This window comes from Stylophora pistillata, chromosome 12 (genome assembly GCF_964205215.1).
Source record: "Stylophora pistillata chromosome 12, jaStyPist1.2, whole genome shotgun sequence".
In the NCBI taxonomy this organism is placed as follows: Eukaryota; Metazoa; Cnidaria; class Anthozoa; order Scleractinia; family Pocilloporidae; genus Stylophora; species Stylophora pistillata.
In genome coordinates this window covers 24154743-24175464 of record NC_142530.1, presented here as the reverse complement: position 1 = coordinate 24175464, position 20722 = coordinate 24154743, and the positions used below count along the sequence as shown (strand labels likewise).

The following is a 20722-nucleotide window of genomic DNA, read 5'->3' as shown; positions in this document are numbered from 1 at the left end:
GAGCGTGTTTGAGACAGAGGTTTCCTACCTTCCCTTTCACTTAGTAGTGCTAGGACGTTGAGCTGAAACACAGCAGAACGGCCTCAAATCGGGACAAGAACAGCAAAGACTACTCTGTATGAAGGTAAGACTTTATTTCTTTTATTATTTCAATAAAAGATGAGCCGAGTTTCAAAGCCAAATCTACGGTATTCTTTCTAAGTTTTAGCTTTTTACGTTGTCGACTAGACTGACGGCGAAAGCATTGTAAAAGTTATCCGTCTTTTAGGGTTTGGCTAAGGTGTCCGATTACCAGTAAAATACAGTATCGTGCCCTAAAAAGCGTATTTCCGCGGTGTCCATTTTATCTCGTATTTCGCACGCATAGGGCAAAGTCCAGGTAGGCAACAACCAATTAAGAAGCCCACATTGTTATACTTTGAAAAACTGGATACTTTCTTTTTGTTCAATCTACTTTCACTTGTTCGAAGGACGGAGACCGGAAAATATCTTTGTCCAGAGGCTTTAAGAGATAAAATAGAGTGTTGCGACTATAACTACATTGTTTTAGTTCAATTTGTACGCTTTACTTACCTATGATTGACATCATGTGATAATGACGTAATTCGAAAACCTCGTGTTGTTGTTTTTTGGTTTTGGTTTTAGTCGCCATTTTTGTTTAATGTAAAGATTCGTTTGGAATCAAAATACGGCTCTCAAACTTCAAAGAGTGTTTGGTCACTGGTACGATCACTTTAGGTGACATTGAGCTTTCCATTGCAAAATTATATGGAAGAATATTTTGAGGCAACCATCTGTTACTGAACAAGAGGCTACACGGAACCTTTATTCTGGCCGGATTTGCAGTTCAGCGGATTGAATTGAAATGGCTCGAATTAAAGGCTTAGGCCTACTCTGGGACTTTAAGTTGCCTTATGTTGCCTTAAGTCGCCTAAAGTTGCCTAAAGTCGCCTTAAGTCGCCTTAAGTTGTCTTAAGTCTCCTTAAGTCACTATTGGTTACACAATGTTCTAAGGGTTCCACCCTAATCCAAATTGACCCCATTCACCCCACTTTAAACATAAGGATCAGAGGAGGAGGCATGGTGGCTGAATGGTTAGTGCACTGGACTTGACATTATTGTTATTGTGAGGTGGGCAATGGCTTCCATATACATAGAAACTCCATGTGAAAATAGTTATGCACCTGTCTAGCCCCTATGCTGGCATTGGTACTTCCTACATGTAGACAATACTGATATAGGGAATATGACAATGTATAATCTTCCATCTTCTTACTAAAACAGCTATCTGTTTTAACAAAATTTCTGTCTTGTATTTCATGATGAAAAAGTTGATAAAAGGGTTGACACTGTGTATCATCATCAGGATATAATAAATATTGAATCACATAAAACCTACAGTACCAGATCATCAAGATAAAACGATAGAAAGGTATTCTGGAGAAAGACTCGATTCTTACCACCCACTTATATACCTTGAACTGAGCAGTATGAATTACATTATCAAAGGTCAACTAAACTTAACTGAAGCTAAATTTTATGCACTTAACTTACCCAGAGTAAAAGAATGACAAAAGTGGGCCATTTCTCCAGCATAAACCCATTAATCTGTACTACTTCCAACGTGGTATTCGACCAACTAAAAACGAGGATACCTATCTTTCGAGTTGGGAACCGAGTTAAGAACCGAGTTGGGAACCGAGTTAGGAACCGAGTTAGGAACCGAGTTAGGAACCGAGTTGGGAACCGAGTTGGGAACCGAGTTGGGAACCGAGTTAGGAACCGAGTAAGGAACCGAGTTAGGAACCGAGTTAGGAACAGAGTTAGGAACCGAGTTGGGAACCGAGTTGGGAACCGAGTTGGGAACCGAGTTGCCGGAACCGAGTTGCAGGAACTGAGTTAGGAACCGAAGTTTTCCGACGATTGATTTTCACGATTTTTACGCCGTCTTTCGGTTCAGTCTATGTCCTAGACCTCGCGCCGCCATCAGCCTTAATTCTTTTTCAAATACGAGTTTTTCCCCATTTGTTTCCTTTGACTCTAGGAAACCTTTGAAGATAAGTCTTAGAGAAACAAAGGTAGGGTTTGTTGCTGACGTCAAAATGGCGCAGAAAATCAGGAAAATTCAGATTTGCCACCAAGAGAAGTCCATCGCGATTTTAAGTAGAGGACTCCAAGTTTCGTATCCTCCTAGGGCTTCATAAGAAACGGCGGCATTTCAAATTTCACGCTAATCGGTTAAAAGCGGGGGGAGTAATCAATGAAAAATCAGGAGCAGATTTTCGTCATAAGATGGCGGACAAACATGGCGGCAGATAAGTACGGCTTAGTTCTGCGATCGGGGGCGATTTAAGCAGTCAGGTTTTCGTATTCCTCCAAGGGCTTGAGGAGAAAGTCCCACATTTCAAATTTCACAGCAATCGGTTAAAAGCCGGCGGAGTAATCAGTGAAAAACCTCGAGCGGAGATCGTGTTGCGACCGATGGAAAAACGATGGTAAACAGATCTTTGTATGCCAATTTGTCAATGGCGTTTTTCTTTCAAGCCATAAGACTTGGGAAAGACAAAGGCAATGGACATCTTTCCGAGGTACTAGGCTGCGAAACTCTTACCTCTAAACGCACGTGACGTATGACGTGCTCAAAACGGAGGAAGAAAGCACTTGTATGCAAATTAGTTGTTCTTGGTGTTGTTTTACGGCGAATATGAGAAATCTAGGGGGGATTTCTAGTACAGGGCTCGTGTTGTCTCTTTCAAATTACCCTATTTTGTCAATAATCATAATCGATGATTAATTTATTAATTATCAACTCGGTTCCTAACTCGGTTCCTAGCTCGGTTCCAAACACGGTTCCCAACTCGGTTCCCAACTCGGTTCCCAACTCGGTTCCCAACTCGGTTCCCAACTCGGTTCCCAACTCGGTTCCAAACTCGGTTCCTAACTCGATTGTTAGTTTATCTCACTAAAAACATTTGAACTTTATAGCTTGACGAACCTACTAAAGGTGTAGTCTGAATTTCAGCCGTCTCTTCCCTTTACCCCAAGGGGGCGCACCCCCTCTTGGGGTAAAGGGAAGAGATGGCTGAAATTCAAAATACTAAAGGTGTAAATATTTATCTATCTTGAGAATTTGATAGTCTTTTTGTACATTTCATCTTCGTCAGTTTGATGATAAGCATACATGAACCACTTCCAAGCCAAGAAAAACCTTTTACGGCGAACATGGCCACCAGAAAGAATTGATCACGTGACTTAGTTTTGTCCCGTGACCATAGTGCACGTGAGAACAACACGCACGCGAGCCTGTTGAAAAGTGTACAGAGAAATAATTAATCTATCTGTGCAAAAAAAAAAAATTCATCAAAAGGTTTTAAAAAAATTCAATTTGAAAGTTTAACTGAAAGTTTAACTGGGCGACCGCTTCAATAAAATGGGCGTATTTGGCATGAGAATCCCTTTAGTGTTGTCCCGCTCCTAACTTCGAAGTATGGAAACTGGTTAGCGGCTCAAAGGTTGCTGGGAGAATTAAAATGGCGGTGCTTTAGAGCCAGTTATCAGCTTGGAGAATTTCGTCGTGACTCGTTAGTTTCTGGACAGTTGTGAGGTAATGAATGCTTTTAAACCTGTAATACTGCCACCGGGCTAAAAATAAAACTTGAATGCTTGGAAGGTCCTGCTGATCCGATGAACAGTGGAGGAAGACCTTAGCGCTGTGGTTCTCAGTATGGTATTGGAGTGTTTTGTTTAGCTGAGGCAGGAGAACAACAAATGGGTTGGGTCCCTGAAAAAGACCGAGCAATTTTGGATGCTGTTGGAAAGGCATGCGAGTTGTCAAACTTTCATGCCAAAATTGACAGTGCAAGTGGCAAAAAAATGGGCGACAAGTTTACCAAGATAACAATTTTTTGTAATTTGTGAGGCTTTGTGAAATAATTAAATAATCAAGTTATTTTTAATTAATTATGTGGAAAATTTATTGATAGTTTTATGTAAATCAGGTCTCTTTTCTTAAATCAAAAATGTGTCTTTATGTGTATATTTTTGATAGGTTTGTTTTATGTTGGGTAGATAACCCATGATGTTTTCCTGGCTATTTGTTCACTAGCTTTGACGGTATAATTTAACAATAACTGTTGTGGTAATTCTGTCCAATTATTCTTAGCTATATTGGTTTGAAATCTGGATATTTTAGACTATGGTGACTTAGGAGCATAAAAAAGTAAGCAAATTGACTATGGTGTTTATTGCAAGGGATTCTGTAAATATTTTCAAGGTTTATGGAGAGACTGTTGCTAACTTTGATTATATCTCTTCAGTCAAATAAAATCACTTTAAGTCGCCTTAAGTTGCCTGAAGCCACCTTAAGTTGCCTCAAGTCGCCTTATGTCGCCTCAAGTCGCCTTAAGTTGCCTTAAATCGCCTAAAGTCACAATGTTTTTTCTGCCAATTTCGTATGTCGCCTTAAGTCGACTTAAATCACCCAAAGTCGCCCAAAGTTACGGCGACTTATGGCCCCAGAGTAGGCCTAAGGGTTTGCTGTTTTAGAAAAATCACTGTCAAGTGCTATTCACGGTTTGTTAACACGGAGAGCTAGAGAGATTAAGACTTTGGAACAAGTTGATGCCATCTATGACAATTTGGAAATACAAAAATCGCTAGAGGAACACGGTGGGCACACAGGCGCTCAAAAGATGCAGCGGTTTTCGTAGCAAAAAAAATGGCGTGGATTTTCTTTTCCCGTGGGGGTCCACGTGAGGGCCCCTTTTGGTTTTAAAATGTATGCTAATTTATGTAAATTACCACAGCTCCTAGCATCCGAAGAGTAAAGATTTTCCCACATGGAAGTAGTCGAGATGCTCACCTTTCAAATGATACCAAACTTGTCGTGGTTTATTCGCAAGTTCGTTCGAAACAGATGTTTTCGTGAATGACTCCATCTTTGTCAAGTGGAAAATCAGTGTTTTGAGTTGTCTTTTGCTTCAAAAGGCTGTCTACCAAAGCGCTTTGAGATTTCTCCCTCTGGCACATATTTGAAGGTAGGAATCATAGAACAATCCCATGATTTTTTTCCTGAGAACTTTGCTCAGTGAAAGCGTAATACACATTTTCGTTTGATGTGCTCTACAGGCAGTATGGCCTTACGTGAGAAGAAAGTTTACTCGCGATTCTGTGTTGGAGCAATGATGAAAGCCCGGAAGACAGCTCGGGAGCAGATAGCAGCTGCTCACAAATCGGTTGCAGCATTGAAGAAAAATGTTGAATCTCTTGTGGCAAAACGACGGAGACTGAAGCTAGGGTCATTTTCCTCTTTCTACTCGACAGATTTTTGTGCATTGAGCTAGATCCTGAAGTTATATCTTATGAAAATAGTATTTTCCTGTAAGCTTAAGTTTCAATGTTTTGACAATCATGTTTGATACGCTTAACACAAGTTCATGCAACAAAATATGTTCAGTACAGTAGTTTGAAAAGTTAAATATTTATTTTTACCAGAGACAGCGAAAAACTAAATACCTAGTTTTTACACTGGCAAGTTAAGATTATTGGTTGTATTCTTTGGATGTGAATGGCCAGGGGTGAATATGATTGCTTTAAAACCGAGTTTGTTGACTTAGAACAGAATGAATGATTGCTGTACATAGTGTGTTTTTTTTTACATCATTTCTTTGAACTTTGAGAATTTATAGTCACTGATAACTTTGAGAATTTATAGTCACTGATTTGCTTTTTGATAAATTGAAATATGCGAGGTAGCTAAAGTAACAGAGAAGGTCAAGATGAGTCAGTTAGATTGCCAGCGTAGCTAGGTATCAGTTAGTTCATCAGCAGTCAGAAGCATCAGACAAGCAACTTGTGATCAAGAAGGGAATATCAAGATAATGGAGAGAACCCTTGCAAAGAGGCATGCAGAAACATTTGAGGTTTTACTCAAAATTCATGGGGGGAAAACCAAGGATAGCAAACCGGCTGCTGCTGGTTTAGTCAATGTTCTAGCAACTAAGTTTTCAAGAAAAACATTATCAAGTTTAATTACAAGGAAATGAAAGTTATGCACCCAGGTTTTTCCAGATATTTACAACAAGCAGATAGATGCTTTCGAAGGCTCACAAGAAAACATGTTAGGCAGTATTGCTACTTATTTTTCAAAAGGTGTAATGGGGAAGAGAAAGTACAGAGCTACATACAAAGCTCTCTCATTGAGAAAAAGTCACCTGAAGGGTTCTAAGCTAGAGTGGATTAAAGTTATGGGCTGTAAGGTCCCTCGCCTTTTGCCATACAATAAGTTGATTGATCAAGTTAATTCTATTGACATTGGCAAAACAGTAGATGTCAGAGAACAATTCTGTAAAGATCTTGAAGATTGTGAAAAAGTAAGCGGTTGTTTCCGGCCCCTCTTGCAGTTTCTCCCACTGCTGGCTTCATTTTACTTAGAATTAGAAAAGGAAACAGGTGAAGAATTACTTTGGTTTGGTGAAGTAAACACTTTCCAGGTAGTCTTAGAGGGATGGGGCCCCTTTCGGGAAAGAGGACATGGCATGTGCATGGTTAGTGAGCTTCCTGAATAGGGGCAAACGTGTTTTAAGTAGCAACGAAAACTTTATGATATTTGGAGCGAATTGCTCTGAGGACTCAGTTGTGGTCCAACGTTATGTGTCTTATCTTTTGAAGGAAATGTTAGTTATGGAGAAAAAGAACTACAGTATTAATGGTAGGGAAATTAGGTTCAAGTTTTCTGAATTCCCAAATGACTTAAAGATGTTAGCTTTTTTGGCTGGGGAGCTTCCTGTGTCTGCTAAATTTTTTTTGACTTTTGGCAATGTAAACACTGGGGACTATGATGATCCAAAGGGGACATTTGGAAAGGGGAATCAACACAAGTGGCAACCATGGCGCTATAGCAGTAGGTTAAAAGTTTCAAAAGAGGTTAAGAAAGTCAAAGAGAAAGTTGAGAGGCAGAACATTTCTGCTAAAACCAAAAGGAAGAAAGTAACAGATTTCATAGCATCCCAGAAAAGTAGACAGGAAGTTGAGCCTCTTATTGGTGATTTTATAGACAGGGTACATGTGGAACCCCTTCATCCCAAAAATAATGCCTGTCAACAACTTTTCAAGGAAATTCTTTATGAGAGTATTGGGAAATCAGGCCTTCCAGCAACAGTGATACAGTTTGATTCTGTTCCTGTAGCTTCCCCATTCAAAAAACTGGTGCACAGCCTTGAAAAAAAGGGTTTGACAAGGCTTGCGAACAGGGTCAAGCATTGGTTTAATGAGACAAGTGGGGATGGTGTAGACTTTCAGTACAGATTTACAGGTCAGGATTCAAGGCTTTTTTTAAAGAATTTCATGCATCTCATTGATGCTTTGAAAAAGTCTTCAGACTCGGCTCATCAGACATTTTTACTACGTCTTTGCTTACACTGGGATTCAGTTGAGACAAAGTGTTTCCCTTTTTGTAGGGTTGTCAATGTTAACTCTCAGGATTTAGTGTCACTAAAGAATTCTTGTTTGGACTTCTTCGGGGCTAAGGCCTTATTTTCAACTGTAACACCAACTACATGGACCTTTGGTCATATAATCCCAGCCCATGCACAGGATATTTTTGAGAAGTACAGTCTTGGCCTAAATTCTGTTTCAATGGAGGGGCAGGAGGCAAAACATATTGCCATATGTCGATACAGCCAAAATACTAATTTCCATGGTAGGTGGGCACAAATATTTCGCTATGAGTTTGTTCAGCTCATTTGGCTGAGGGCAAAGGGTTTTTTCGTTGAAGAGAACAATGCTTACCAGGAAACTTATATTCCACTGGGCGTTTCAAGTGGAGAAACCTGTTTCTGTGGGTTTGATATACCCCAAAATAATCAGAAGTGCATTTATTGCTTGCATAAATACAGGAAAGAAATAGAAACAAGTGTCCTGTTGGGAGAAGTCAGCAAAAACATCAAGACCTTATTATAGCCATTCAGAAATTATACATAACATTCCTCTGGAGGTGTTCCTGTCACATTGCGAAATAATTACAAATGAAAGGAACATTGATGACAATAAACAACTGTTGTCAGAAAAGGTTAGTTTGTAAGTGTCTGAGCAAGATGTTCACCAAAACAAATTTTATTGCTGTTAGATGTTTCATTTTGTTCACTCATTCATTGTCAAAGTTATTCCTGTTTGAAATGTTGATTAAATTTTCTGTAAAATGAACATTTAGACAAGTCTATTGACCGACCTTGATTGTTAGATTACCTTGTGTATGTTAGATTGCCACTTGTTGTTAAGAAGACATATTTATTAAAAGTAGACAAAAATTTGCCAGGACCACTCTTTTAGTCTGTTTGTTTTTTGATATAACAAACCCTTGAATTAATGGACCAATCAATCCAGTTCCCAGCGACTTCATTAAATCGAGGGTCAACTGTACTGTAATATATTATTGCCAACAGCTTACATCAAAGAACAAATTCTCCTAACATTTTATATGTTACCATTTGGGAGATTGAAGCTATTTAACTACCAAATTCCTTTTTGAATTTCTGAATTGCCATGTTCTCTCTTTTATTTTGATTAGTATGATTACAGTATTGACAATGACCTTTTTTTCATGGCTAGTCTGACTTGACTGGGACAAAATAAAAGCACTGCACCAGACTAGCCACAAACAATAGAATTATCATGAATAATTACATAAGTGAATTGAACTTTTCTTGTAATGCTATGTAATGAACATCTTATAGCTAGGCTTGATAGGCTCTGTGATGAACATCTAATGACTGGGCTTGATCAATCTGTATGGGAGCATATTGACCATGGCTGAGGGTACAGACCTTCCGCATTTGCACTGTACTCAGACCCTTGGTAAAGATTCTTCCAAGCAGACTTCTTTCTTAATGAATGGAGCAAGAGCTAGTAACATCAAAATCAGTTACATCACAATCAGTTTCGACTCAAGTGTAAACCAGCAAACACAAAAATTCTTACATGTAAGTGACTTCAACAATGTCTAACATATCACAACAACAAGTTCTAATTTAAAAGTGTGTAAACCCAAATGTAGTAAATTAGGGAGGATACTAACTTACAGTATGTGCCCACAACAATCAGAATTTGTTGTTTGGTTGAGTTCCAGATTACTTATTTTGGTATAAAAATTTGAAAAACAGTTTTTCCTAACATGGGCGCCAAAGAGAATCTGTGAGTCAAATTCCAGTCTGTTAACAGGTAAGGGCTGCACACAACCCTCCCCCATCCTACCCACTCTCAGAAGAATGGAAAATTATCATAAAGCAGAATACTGGTATCAGCTAGTGTCAGTGGTGTAAAGGAAAACCAGCACTGTTCCAGACTCCATAATAAAATTCTACGAAGCATTGATTTAAATTAACTTTATACACTAAGGAAAATTCCTTCTCCTCATTGATAATAACTGCTGCCCTTCCATTTATTCTCCCAGTTAATTTCCTTCTGAAGTGCGATTGAACTTCTGCCTCACTCAATCCACTCAACATCGAAAACAGTGAAGTTACAGCACTTTCTGAAGTGAATGCAATGACGTGACATTTCCGGTTTTCCTCGCTTATTACGTTGCCTGCTATTTCACCATTCCGTGTGTGATCAACCGCCCTCTTTAGCGACAGGAACACCTCCAGAGGAATGTTCCGTAAAATTTATGAATGATAAGGGTTCCTTATGCTAACCTTCATAGCAAGTCTGGTGTAAATTCTAGTGAGCCACAACCTGGATTCGTCCTTGAATATTGACCCGCAGCTTATGCCAACGTTCAGCATTACCTTTAAGGGATCTGAAGGTGGCTTGAAGACATTATAAGACCCTTTTAAAGATTTTCGGACGTTTCCTTTGAAAAATTCTAGATACTTCAATCTGCTTTTCCAAGGTTCTTGACTCGGCCTATTCGGCCTCCATCTTGGATATATTTTTGCGGACTTGCCGCTGCCCACATATATTACTGCGTGCGCGTGCATCATTTTGGGCCCTGTGTGCCCACCGTGGAAATGTGGGGTCGCTCAATAAAAATTAGCATTTGAACGCGATGACTTTGTTTACAAGGATTTCTTCAGCTTACATCTAATAACAAACCTCTGAAGTTTTTTTCCTGCCTCGGAGTGAAAACATCACAGAACGCATTTTATAGACCGCAAGTTTTTTGACTGATTGAAATTAAAGGTATGTGGTAGTGACTTCCACAAGTTTTTTTATTTTTTGTCAGGAAAGTATAATTGTTTCGTCGGCTATATTAAGCTACTGATGAATCCAATCGCTAATGTTTACATAAGACGATTGTATCAATTAATCGATTTTAAACAATCAGCCAATAAACTTCTACTATCTCCAAGGGTTGTTGTTTTCATCAGTACGCTAACAATAGAAGTGATTCACTGTATTAGGTTTGTGCTTTGAATGCGCAGAATTGCGGGACCTCTAGTTTAACTGCCCCCTCATGATATCATTCTTCGTGAGCGAGGAAATGTGGATGCACTAGTTTTACGGCTGTATCATTTCATTATTCTTGGACTTCAGGAAAGCTTGAATGCGGGATTACTAGTTTAAATGTCCTCTCTTTTGATACTATTTTTCGACATCAGGACCGCGGGAGCAATCCACTCATAACGATCAATAGTGGCCGGGTATTCTGAAGTTGTTCCCTTCAACATCTTAAGCAATATTTGATCTAAAATTTTCCCTATGTTCCACTCAGTCTCCTTTATGACGAAGAATAACCATAGCCGCACAACGATCACAACTCCCCCGCTTTCCCAACACGACTAATACGTTTCCTCAGTTCGCGAACCGCTCTCCGACAGTTACGCGCTTATTCGCTGAAATTTGAACACCTGTCAAACCACGAATTAGCAAGAACGCTCGGATTGTTGCAATATCGAAAAATACTACAATATGATTGGTTTACACACCACTCTTTACGCTAACAAAGATTAATTTATAAACTTTATGCATGAAATGAAAGGAACTCAGCACGACTTTCGCTTACTGCAGGTAGCAAGAGCGAGAAGCTGATTAGACCTAACTATCTTTTGTAGATTGTTTACCTCCTCTTTCATTATTTTACCCGTTGGAAATTGCAGCACAATCCGTGAAAGCTACAAGATGTAGATTTCTATTTTATTTTTGGCTAGACACGAAATACTTCAAAAATATAGGCTTCATAAATGGCATTTTAGGTTAGTGAAGAACTTATCACGGTATTGATTCAATCATAGTGAAAAGTGATCTTGCTTGTTTTCTTTTTCAACAGAAGCGGCAGATGTATTTGGCCCGCGTAGCATTCTTTCAGCCTTTTTTATCACTTCTAGAATGCTATCGTGACAATCTTGTTTTATACTGAGCGTACCAGCGTTGCATAAGATATTTGAATTTGAATTTGAATTTGTAATTTCGAACTGTCCAAGGGTTTTTTTTTCTCTTTCTTTTTTCAGAACTTTCAATCACTGGATGAAGCTTTGCAAGTCATAATGATAATTGCCTCAACTTTTTCTGCAGATAGACGGACTAACAGTATAAAAGTCTGAAGTCGCAAAGATGGGTATGTATATGTTCGTATAAAATATTAATTGAAAGAAGCGCACGGGTGAGACGAACTCTCTGAGCCAAAAAGAAAAGGACCTAGGCGCAGTCTGTGAATCTTCGCTGTTTTACAGCGAAAGTCCTATTGTTTTGAAACTCAGTGTAATTATGATACCTTGGTTGTTGTCTTTCAGAGCGTGGCCAAATATTATCTGTATTGACCAGAAGTGGAAGAAGCTCATCAAGCCTATTCTTCGCACACTACTACAGCAGAATTTTTTCTACATCGATACAGATTCTGGACGCTGGATTAAAGTGGAAGAAGCCGATTTCGACCAAACTTGATGTAAGTGACACCAAAGAACTGCTTCTTCGAGTATTATTGGCAGCTACTGTGCCAGTTGTGTCTGTACCTAACCATGTCAGCACGGTCATTACTTGCTATACCTCTGCCAAGGAAATAAACCCCAGCTTCGTGAGATTGGCCATGAAGCAAACTCCGTCAAGTTACAAGAAGCTTGATAGGCTTGAAGAACTTTTGCTCCTCAATTTCGGTATGAAAGATGGCAGCTTTGATGGCAACTTTGATAATCTCCATAGAATGGCGGCCATCTTGCGTTTCAGTGAAATGCGATACACACTGACTCAAGCCCACGTGTTCGAAATGTTCCGATTTAACGTTTTGTTGTCTGGGAACTGGGTCTGAATTTAACGAAGTTAAAATAAGGTTAGTGCATATAGATATAGATATATTGATATAGGCTTAGAGCGCGCAGTCGAAACATTAGCTCTTTTATACATCACACCTTCAACTTCATTACAATTTCAACTTAGTTGATATAACCAAATAGCCTTGTTCACCAACCGACGCAGCACCTCAGTTTCTTTAGAAACTTTCAGCTTTATTCAGCATATTCGAAGCCTTCCATAATGGCGTCAGGTTGGTACAAGCAAACATACATTTATACTTAATCATAAATACGTGATCCTTGTATAACGAGGGTAGAAATACTTAGCTGAAGCTAGTTTACAGGTTTTCCACAAAATAATATAAAAAAAAAAGTTGCTCCCGAAAATAACACGGGTGCTCGCTTGTCGGTGCACGCACATGCTCCATGCTCGCAATTTCGTTAACATTTTCGTATTTTGATTTTTTTGCTTATTGCTTAATTTTCAATAGCTTTTTAATTGCCAAATTGTGCGTAAGAAATCGCGCAACACATCTGTTTTCTGCAAGAAGCATCAATGATCCCGAAAAGACTTCAAACCTTCAAGTTGAACCGATTTCACGAGTCCGCCATCTTGTTCTTGACTTTGGGACACTATTGAGAAGAAAGAAAGGATATCCTGCTGCTGAAGTGTCTCGATATCCAAACTCTCTTTCTACTTTTAATGTTTCAAGATTGGCACAGTGTGGAGACATCAAAATAAACCCGGGACCAGATAACAGTCCGAAAGAAACCCATTTGGAAGTTTCCTTGTGATGTGTGCTCGAAACCTGTTCGTTCAAACCAGAAAGGTATTCTCTGTGATGGTTGTAACAAGTGGGTCCACCTTAAATGCATCTCTATGGACCCCAAGACCTATATTGACTTAGGTGATTTTGATGAGCAATGGTTTTGTGACAAAAACTGTGGCTGGCCCTTCAATTTCAGTGATTCCTTCTTCGAGTAGTTCTGTTCGACAGAATCTGGTCTGAATTTAAGCTCATCTAGTGCTGCTGCTTCTGCTGGACGTTCCTCAAGTGGCTTCTCCAAGTGTCTACTGTTAAACACGAGGAGTGTATGTAATAAGATTTTTGACCTGAAAACTTTATTGTTAACTGACCCTTTTGACATAGTGGTCTTGACTGAAACCTGGCTGAACAATGATTTTGATGATCGTGAACTCCGCCTTGAAGACTATAATATATTTCGTCGAGATAGATGTCATCAGCGTGGTGGTGGTTTGTTGCTAGCAATAAAATCAGATCAACATTGTGTTCGCAGATATGATCTGGAGGTCAACACCGAGATGTTGGTTTTTGAGCTGAGGATAAGTAACTCCAGATGCCTGTTATTTGCAGTTTTCTATAGACCACCTGACATTGGAGAGAGTTTCTTAGAAGAATTCAGATTTCTCAATAATGTCTCCACTACTGGAATAGCTGATATAGTTATCACTGGTGACTTTAATTTCCCTAGTGTCGATTGGTCTACTGGCTCACCAACTACTGCGGATAGCCTGACTGAAACCTTTTGTGAAATGCATGACGACTATTTCCTTATACAAACAAACTTCCACGTAACTCGTCCTTATGCCTCGTCAAGCACCTTGTCTTATGGTAATATCTTGGACCTTGTCTTGACGAATCATGAATCTATAATCGAAGGAACTACTGTGTATCCGAATGGTTTTGACTCGGACCATTTTCCAGTCTGTTTTGATATCGAAAAAAAAATTTAACAGGCCAAAAAACAGTCAAAGATCAGTGTTACGCTACGACAAAGCTGACTTTGATGGTTTAGGACACACCCTCTCTCAGATTTCTTGGGATTCTTTTATATCCTGTGACATTGATTTAAGTACAGCTAATTTTCAAGATCTTATACTGGCTGCAGTCAACCAGCATGTACCAACGATGAAGCTCAGACGCAATCCCAGACCACCATGGATAGATAACGATGTTCTAAGGTTGGTAAGGAAAAAGGAAGCCGTGTGGAAACGCCTGAAGATCAATACCACTGCTGAACTGACATCAAAATTTAAACTGCTTAGGAAGGAAACTAAGTGTCTTATCTCCTCTAAATATCGTCAGTTTCTAAAGTCCTTGTCAGACTAGTTGAAGTCAAATCCCAAAAAGTTCTGGTCCTTTCATTCACTGAAGTCTAAGACAAAAAGATTGGCGGAGGTCATGGTCTACCGAAGCAAAGCTAAATCTGCTAAAGACCCACTTGGGAAAGCTTCCTTGTTCAATGAATTCTTTGGCTCTGTGTTCTCCACCAAAATATCAGATGAGTCTTTCATCGTCCTACACAGTAATGTAGTTAATCCAGACCTATTGATGGATGTCTCAACATCCAATATTAAAGTCAAAGATATTCTTAGTAGGCTGGACACTAACAAAGCTACTGGAGTGGACGGTATATCTGCTAGTATTCTAAAAGAGTGTGCGCAAGAGCTATCACCCCCTTTGACGTTGCTATTTAATCTGTCTTTTAGCAGTAGGAAGGTCTCTTCCCTGTGGAAAAAGGCTAATATCACCCCCGTATATAAAGCAGATGCCAATGATGTAGTAGAGAATTATCGATCTATTTCTATACCATCTATACCAAGTAAATTCCAGGAAAAAATAGTACATAGAGCCTTATACTCTCACGTTGCTCCCTACCTGACTGATTGGCAGCATGGGTTTATAAGAGGTCGTTCGTGTGCTTCTCAGTTGGTACTAACACACCATTATTGGACCAAGGCTCTAGATGATGGACTACAGGTGGATGTAGTTTTCTTAGACTTTGCAAAGTCCTTCGACAGAGTGTCACATGATATACTTCTGCAGAAGTTGTGTAACTTTGGCATTTCTGGTAATCTGCTAAACTTGTGTAAAGATTACTTGACTGATAGAGAGCAAAGAGTTGTTATAGAGGGAATGAGTTGCTCCTGGACTGTTATTCCATCTGGTGTACCACAGGGCTCATTATTAGGTCCCTGTTCTTCGTGATATTCATTAGTGATTTACCTGATGCAGTTATGGCTGGTAACACAATTACCTTATTACGCTGATGATTGTAAATCATCAAGAGTGATAAATTGTCCATCCGACCATCAAGTGTTTCAATCAGATCTGAATAACTTGCACTCATAGAGTCAACAAAACTTAATGGACTTTAATGTAAAGAAGTGTACACTGATGTGAGTCACCAAAAAGAAAATGCCTTTCCACTCTGACCTTCAGCTCAATGATAACACCTTGGAGGAAACATCCGAGTTTTGTGACCTTGGCTTAGTTACTACGGGTAGGCTGTCTTGGAATACCCATGTCGACAAAATATCAAGTAAGGCTAATAAGATTCTTGGCCTCATTAAAAGAACGTGCAGGGGACTGAATGATATAACCACCTTAAGAACCTTATACTGTACCTTGGTAAGGTCCCGACTGGAGTACTGTTCTGTCATCTGGTCACCTTACACAGCTAGAAATGTCGATAAGTTGGAAAGAATTCAACGAAGAGCTACAAAGTTTATATTAAAGACAGATGCTGAGTATGATGCTAGAATGAGGAGAAAGACTGAACTTGTTATCCTTGAAGGATAGACGTTTTTTGTTGGATGTTTTGTTCTTTTATAAAGCTCTAAATGGGCACATTAACTTAGATGTTTCCTCATATATTCAATTTTATTCAGACTCTGAGAGGTACTATTTAAGGGGAAGGGACGAACTCACATTGAAGAAGAATTTTGCAAGGACAGACACTTAAGTTTAGTTTTTTTAATAGGATTGTTGACTCATGGAATGTGCTACCACTTTCTTTTCGGCAAGCTTCAAGTATTTTTAGTTTCAAAAGGGGAGTAAGAGACTTCCTCTTTTCTAGAATCACGTGATTGTTTCCTTTCATCTTGTTGACATGGTGGATTTTCCAGTGTTAATGGAAATAAAATAGACGGAGTCATAACATTTTGAAAAAGTGTACTCGGATATCGCATTTTGTAGCGGTTTTTTCAACCTTAGCAGCTTCCTGGCCACTAGTAATAATAACTATTAAAATCTGATGCCAAACGGTGGAATATGAAACCCGATTAAAAAAAACAACATTAATAACAACCCTCGGTCGTTTGGGCTTTACCTGTAATTCTTCAATGAAAAGTTGCTTTCATCATTTTGATTAAAAATTAAAGGCCTAGCCAAACGAGGAGACGTCTAGAAAATTAATGTCTCCATGTCGCGTGGAAACACGAAATGTAAGAATTCTTCTAGAAAGGCACTCGCGAAGGTAGAAAGTAGTCCAGAGAAATACTATTACCAGTACTATTTGACCTTCAGAGCTACTACTAGAGCTTGTCAGATCTGTATGGCTGTAATTGGCTAGATTCTAGAAGCTTTCAAATGAATAAAGCTTCATTGCATTGAATCTTTTTCAGTCGATCAGCGGGAAACCAGTTTGCCGATCATCGAAACTGAAGCCCAAAATGTTTGTTAAACTGAATGTCACGTTGTTTACATTTCATAAGAACTATTTAACAAAAAAAAAATACCATCCATTTTAGCGTCGGGTTAGAAATAAATGGACAACTTTAGATCGCGGGATTTGGATCCAGTACATTTCCTTGAAAGCTCTTGAAGTTCTTGAATGTCCACCCTGACTGACTCATGTGAAGCTACGTGACGTAATTTGGCATCAAGCAGGGCACAGTTGGCTGTGAGATGCTGGGACTGGTTGAACCGCCCTAGCTTTGCTCCTATTGTTCTGTTTTGGAAGTGTCAGCCAGATTATTAGCTACTACTTGGCGCAAAACAACGTATCCTATCAATAGAAGAGAGATTCCGGTTTGCGAAAAATTTACGAAGTGTTCGCTGTTTGCCATTTGTATTTTCTAAAGTGCTAGCTGCTCCCCATCTCTATTTTTTTAAGTGCTCGCTGCTCGCAAGAAAAATTTGACAACTGCTCGTGCTCGCAAAAATAAACACACTGCTCGCAAATGCTCGCAAAGACCATTCGATACCCCTAACAGTCCTTCTCAGGGCTACACTCACCCGAACTATCACTGTGTGACTATGTAGTGTGCTTTGGAACTGACTGATTCCCACAAAATTCCAATGTAACACAAACAGATTTACCTACCAAAAAAATACAAGAGCAACCAAAAACACCAACCTGGTTGCCTATAGGGCAATTTAAAAAGAAAGTTGATGTCATTGCAAGAGGTTTGTCAGGTCTTACTGGACTTTGTTTGGCTTGTTTACAGAGCGTGGAGGAGAACAAAAAAGAAATCGAAATCGACAACTAAGGGAAGCCAGGCGTTGGGTCAGACAAGCTGATGTAGACATTAACGCAGCTGAGAACGACATGAATCCTGTTACCCCTGCTTATAGCTGGGCCTGCTATAAAAGTCACCAGGTAAGAGTGATCTTCAGCTGTAGTCATTATAATATTCCAGCATTATTTTTATCATAGCACTTGATAACATGATGAAATTCCTTTAGTTATGTTCAGCCATTCCTTTTTTCTTCTCTTTGAACCACTCAAATAAAACTAAGAATAATCTTTAAAGTACTTTTTCATAGATGTTTTTAGCGAGTTTCTGGGTTGGGTTGAAGTTGAAATCTAGTAGGGGACTTATGTTCTGTTGTTTCTGCTCCGGTACTGCTTTGTAGAAATCCTCAAGTAAATAAATTAATAAATGAATAAATTAATATTATAGGCAATCGAATCGTTCTCCATCTTTTGTTGAGGTGCTTCTAGAAGAAACGCTCATCGGAACTAACATGTGCAAGAGTTATATACCTACAGGGCGGAAGGTTTCTATTTTTTTCGCCCTTAGGCTGCAGAGAAGGCATTGAAAGCAGCCCTGTATTCAGAAGGTGCTAACGTGCCACGGGTTCACGACCTGGTAGAAATTTCCACCTATCTAAATGACAGTGAGCTACCGAGTCTAGCAAGCAGGTTGCAAAATCTAGTTGGTGATTATGCGCGAATGCGCTACCCTGGGAGAGGGGTCTCTCCTGAAGTGTACACACACCAGATGGCCCAGTCTGCCTTACAGGATGCTAAAACAATCGTTGGACACGTGAAAAGCAGACTTAATCTAAGGTATGTGCCTGAACGGACAGGGCATAAATCAATGGAAAGCTTATGGTTACTGAGTGCATCAAATTCAATAGGACAAGTTAAAATTTGCGTCATTGCTCCTACTAAGGTTTGTGCCCTAATAGTGAAGGTGTTGACTTGTGTGGATGTTCGATAAAATTGGGTCATAGTTTAGACGATCTTTATTCAATTTATACCATTTTGATGTGCTCTATCTGAGATTGAAAAATCTGATTTAGTCTTTTTTAAAGAACTGTAGTTTAAACCGGTGATAGGTCTGTTTCTTACCAGGTAAAAAGCCTCTATCAAGTGTTGTGTGGAAGGACCGAGGTTACCCTTTCTTTTCAAACTTAAGCTATTTCTTTTAGAAATTGTCTAGCCTCGAAATTGTTAATGCGCGCGTATAGACTTAGTTCTCGCCTCTAACTGCTGCACATTTATCTGTAAATTAGTTATGAGAATTTGGTGTCAGATCAGTATAACTACTTCTGCCCAATGAGTTTGAGTACTCTTATTACCTGTTAGCTGGGTAATGTATAGAAATTATAATCTCATGTTAATCATTTCTGCGAGTTAAAGGTTAAGAAAATGCAATGAATAAGGTTTTCAGAATTTTCAGTTTTCCCTCCAGGACCACCTGTCCAATTAGCCATAGATGCCCGAACACAGTTATGTGCTTCTGCATCAGTAAGAAACACCTCATTTTGGACAATACTCATAAGCATTTCAATTGCATAAGAATTGAAACCAGAATATGATTTGAATTGTTGCACCAAAACTTTATGCAAAGTTGCAAGCCTTGGACCATTTCCTTCTCTGATTGCATCCTTGAAGTCAAGGAGAAGGAAGAAATACTTAAGAATGCACATTGAGTAATTGTGGACAAAATTTCATCAGTGCTGGAATCATGTTCAAAAGGATCTTGGGTGGGTTTTAGAAGGAATTGATATATGAATTTGTCTAGCACGGATTGATAATAGACCTGCTTGTTGTTTCCCACCTCTAATATGTAGTTTGGAGGCCTTTTCTTAGCGACTTTGACCTAGCATAACTATATTAATACCTTGTGAAAAATATCCTGAAACTTTCAAAACAGATATATATACACTTTCAATTCATTCGCAGGTAAACAGAACTCATGATTATAGAGCAACAGAAAAACCAAGCAGACTAGAAAGTGGACATGGATGATTGTTCTTCATAATAATAATAATAATGATAATAATAATAATAATAATAATAGTAATAACAATAATAATAATTATAATAATAATAATTAATTGACACGGAACACATCTGTTAAATTCGGTTCTCTAGGATCAGACTCATATCAGACCCAAACTAACTTTGATAACAAAAACGACCTACATACAAAAATTTCAAAAACGTGCATCGAAATTATCCTTTTAAAAGTAAATTACTTTAAATATATATTACATATTATATATTATTATATATATATATTATATATATATATATTATATATATATATATTATATATATACATATTATATATTATTATATATTACATATTATATATTATATATATTACATATATATTACATATTATATATATTTACAGTTATATATATATATATATAGGAAGAAGGGAAATGACACTCTTACTCCAAAAATATATAAATAATAATAATAATAATGAAAACTTTATTTAAGTGTTAAATTATTTAGCTGTACAAGCACAAGCTAATTGGGGACACTAATCTAATCAACGATTATTAATCAATCAACGATATAAATTCTAAAATCTAAAAAACTAACATAAATATCACGACCTGCAGAGATTGCAGCAGTCACCATTATTATCTAAAATACTCGCAAAGTCTAATTTACTTATGGTGGTTTTAAACGACTGGAGGCTAGGTGATTGTTTGACCAGATTGTTAAGTCTGTTCCATAGCGCAGGTCCGAAATAATAACATATTGAATGTTTCCCACAGTTAATAGTATTGAATCGAGGTAGATTAAAGTCTTTCTTTCTCAGATTGTAGCTGGAACTTTTAAGCTAAAAATTTCGGCAACATTGGTGGGGGAAAAATTGTACTTAACTTTATACATACGGATAGCAATGTCTTGAGGTCTACGATTATACAGTGTAGGTAATCGTGATCTTTCGAGCAGTGTCTCATAGGCATCTGACTTTGTTCTATACACTGCTCTTAACGCGCGTTCTTGAAGGCGTTCAATTTTCCTGCGGTCAAAAGTCTTGAAAAAATGCCATATTAAGTAACGATAAGTAAGGTAGGGTAGGATATAAGACTTATAGATGGTCAACTTAGCTGGACATGGAATGAGATTACGTAGGCGCATAAAGACTCCCACTTTCTTGCTTGCTCTCTTACACAATTCACTGATGTGATCACTAAAGTTTATTCTGTTGTCGA

General features: G+C 38.5%; 1 protein-coding gene and 1 pseudogene across 8 annotated transcripts in view; both read left to right on the top strand.

Moving 5' to 3' along the window:
* Positions 1-20722, top strand: part of LOC111326330 (uncharacterized) — a 26843-nt gene extending 6121 nt beyond the window's left edge. For 2 of the 7 annotated variants that reach the window (XR_015993953.1, XM_088740902.1), the window contains exons 2-7: positions 45-124; positions 11448-11554; positions 11730-12262; positions 17479-17630; positions 18055-18323; positions 19446-20722. Coding sequence is in view for 2 of the 7 variants with exons in the window: in XM_088740902.1 (XP_088597028.1) it covers positions 17580-17630; positions 18055-18323; positions 19446-19449 (324 nt within the window). In the remaining 5 variants the exon portion in view is untranslated. Of the gene's footprint in view, positions 1-44; positions 125-10967; positions 11193-11447; positions 11555-11729; positions 12263-17478; positions 18324-19445 lie in introns of those variants that run through there. The other 5 variants (XM_088740903.1, XR_015993954.1, XR_015993952.1 and 2 more) reach the window with 5 other exon arrangements.
* Positions 4797-8316, top strand: LOC148719363 (uncharacterized; annotated as a pseudogene). The gene is made up of 2 exons (XR_015993951.1): positions 4797-5036; positions 5128-8316. The product of XR_015993951.1 is annotated as an uncharacterized LOC148719363 (transcript).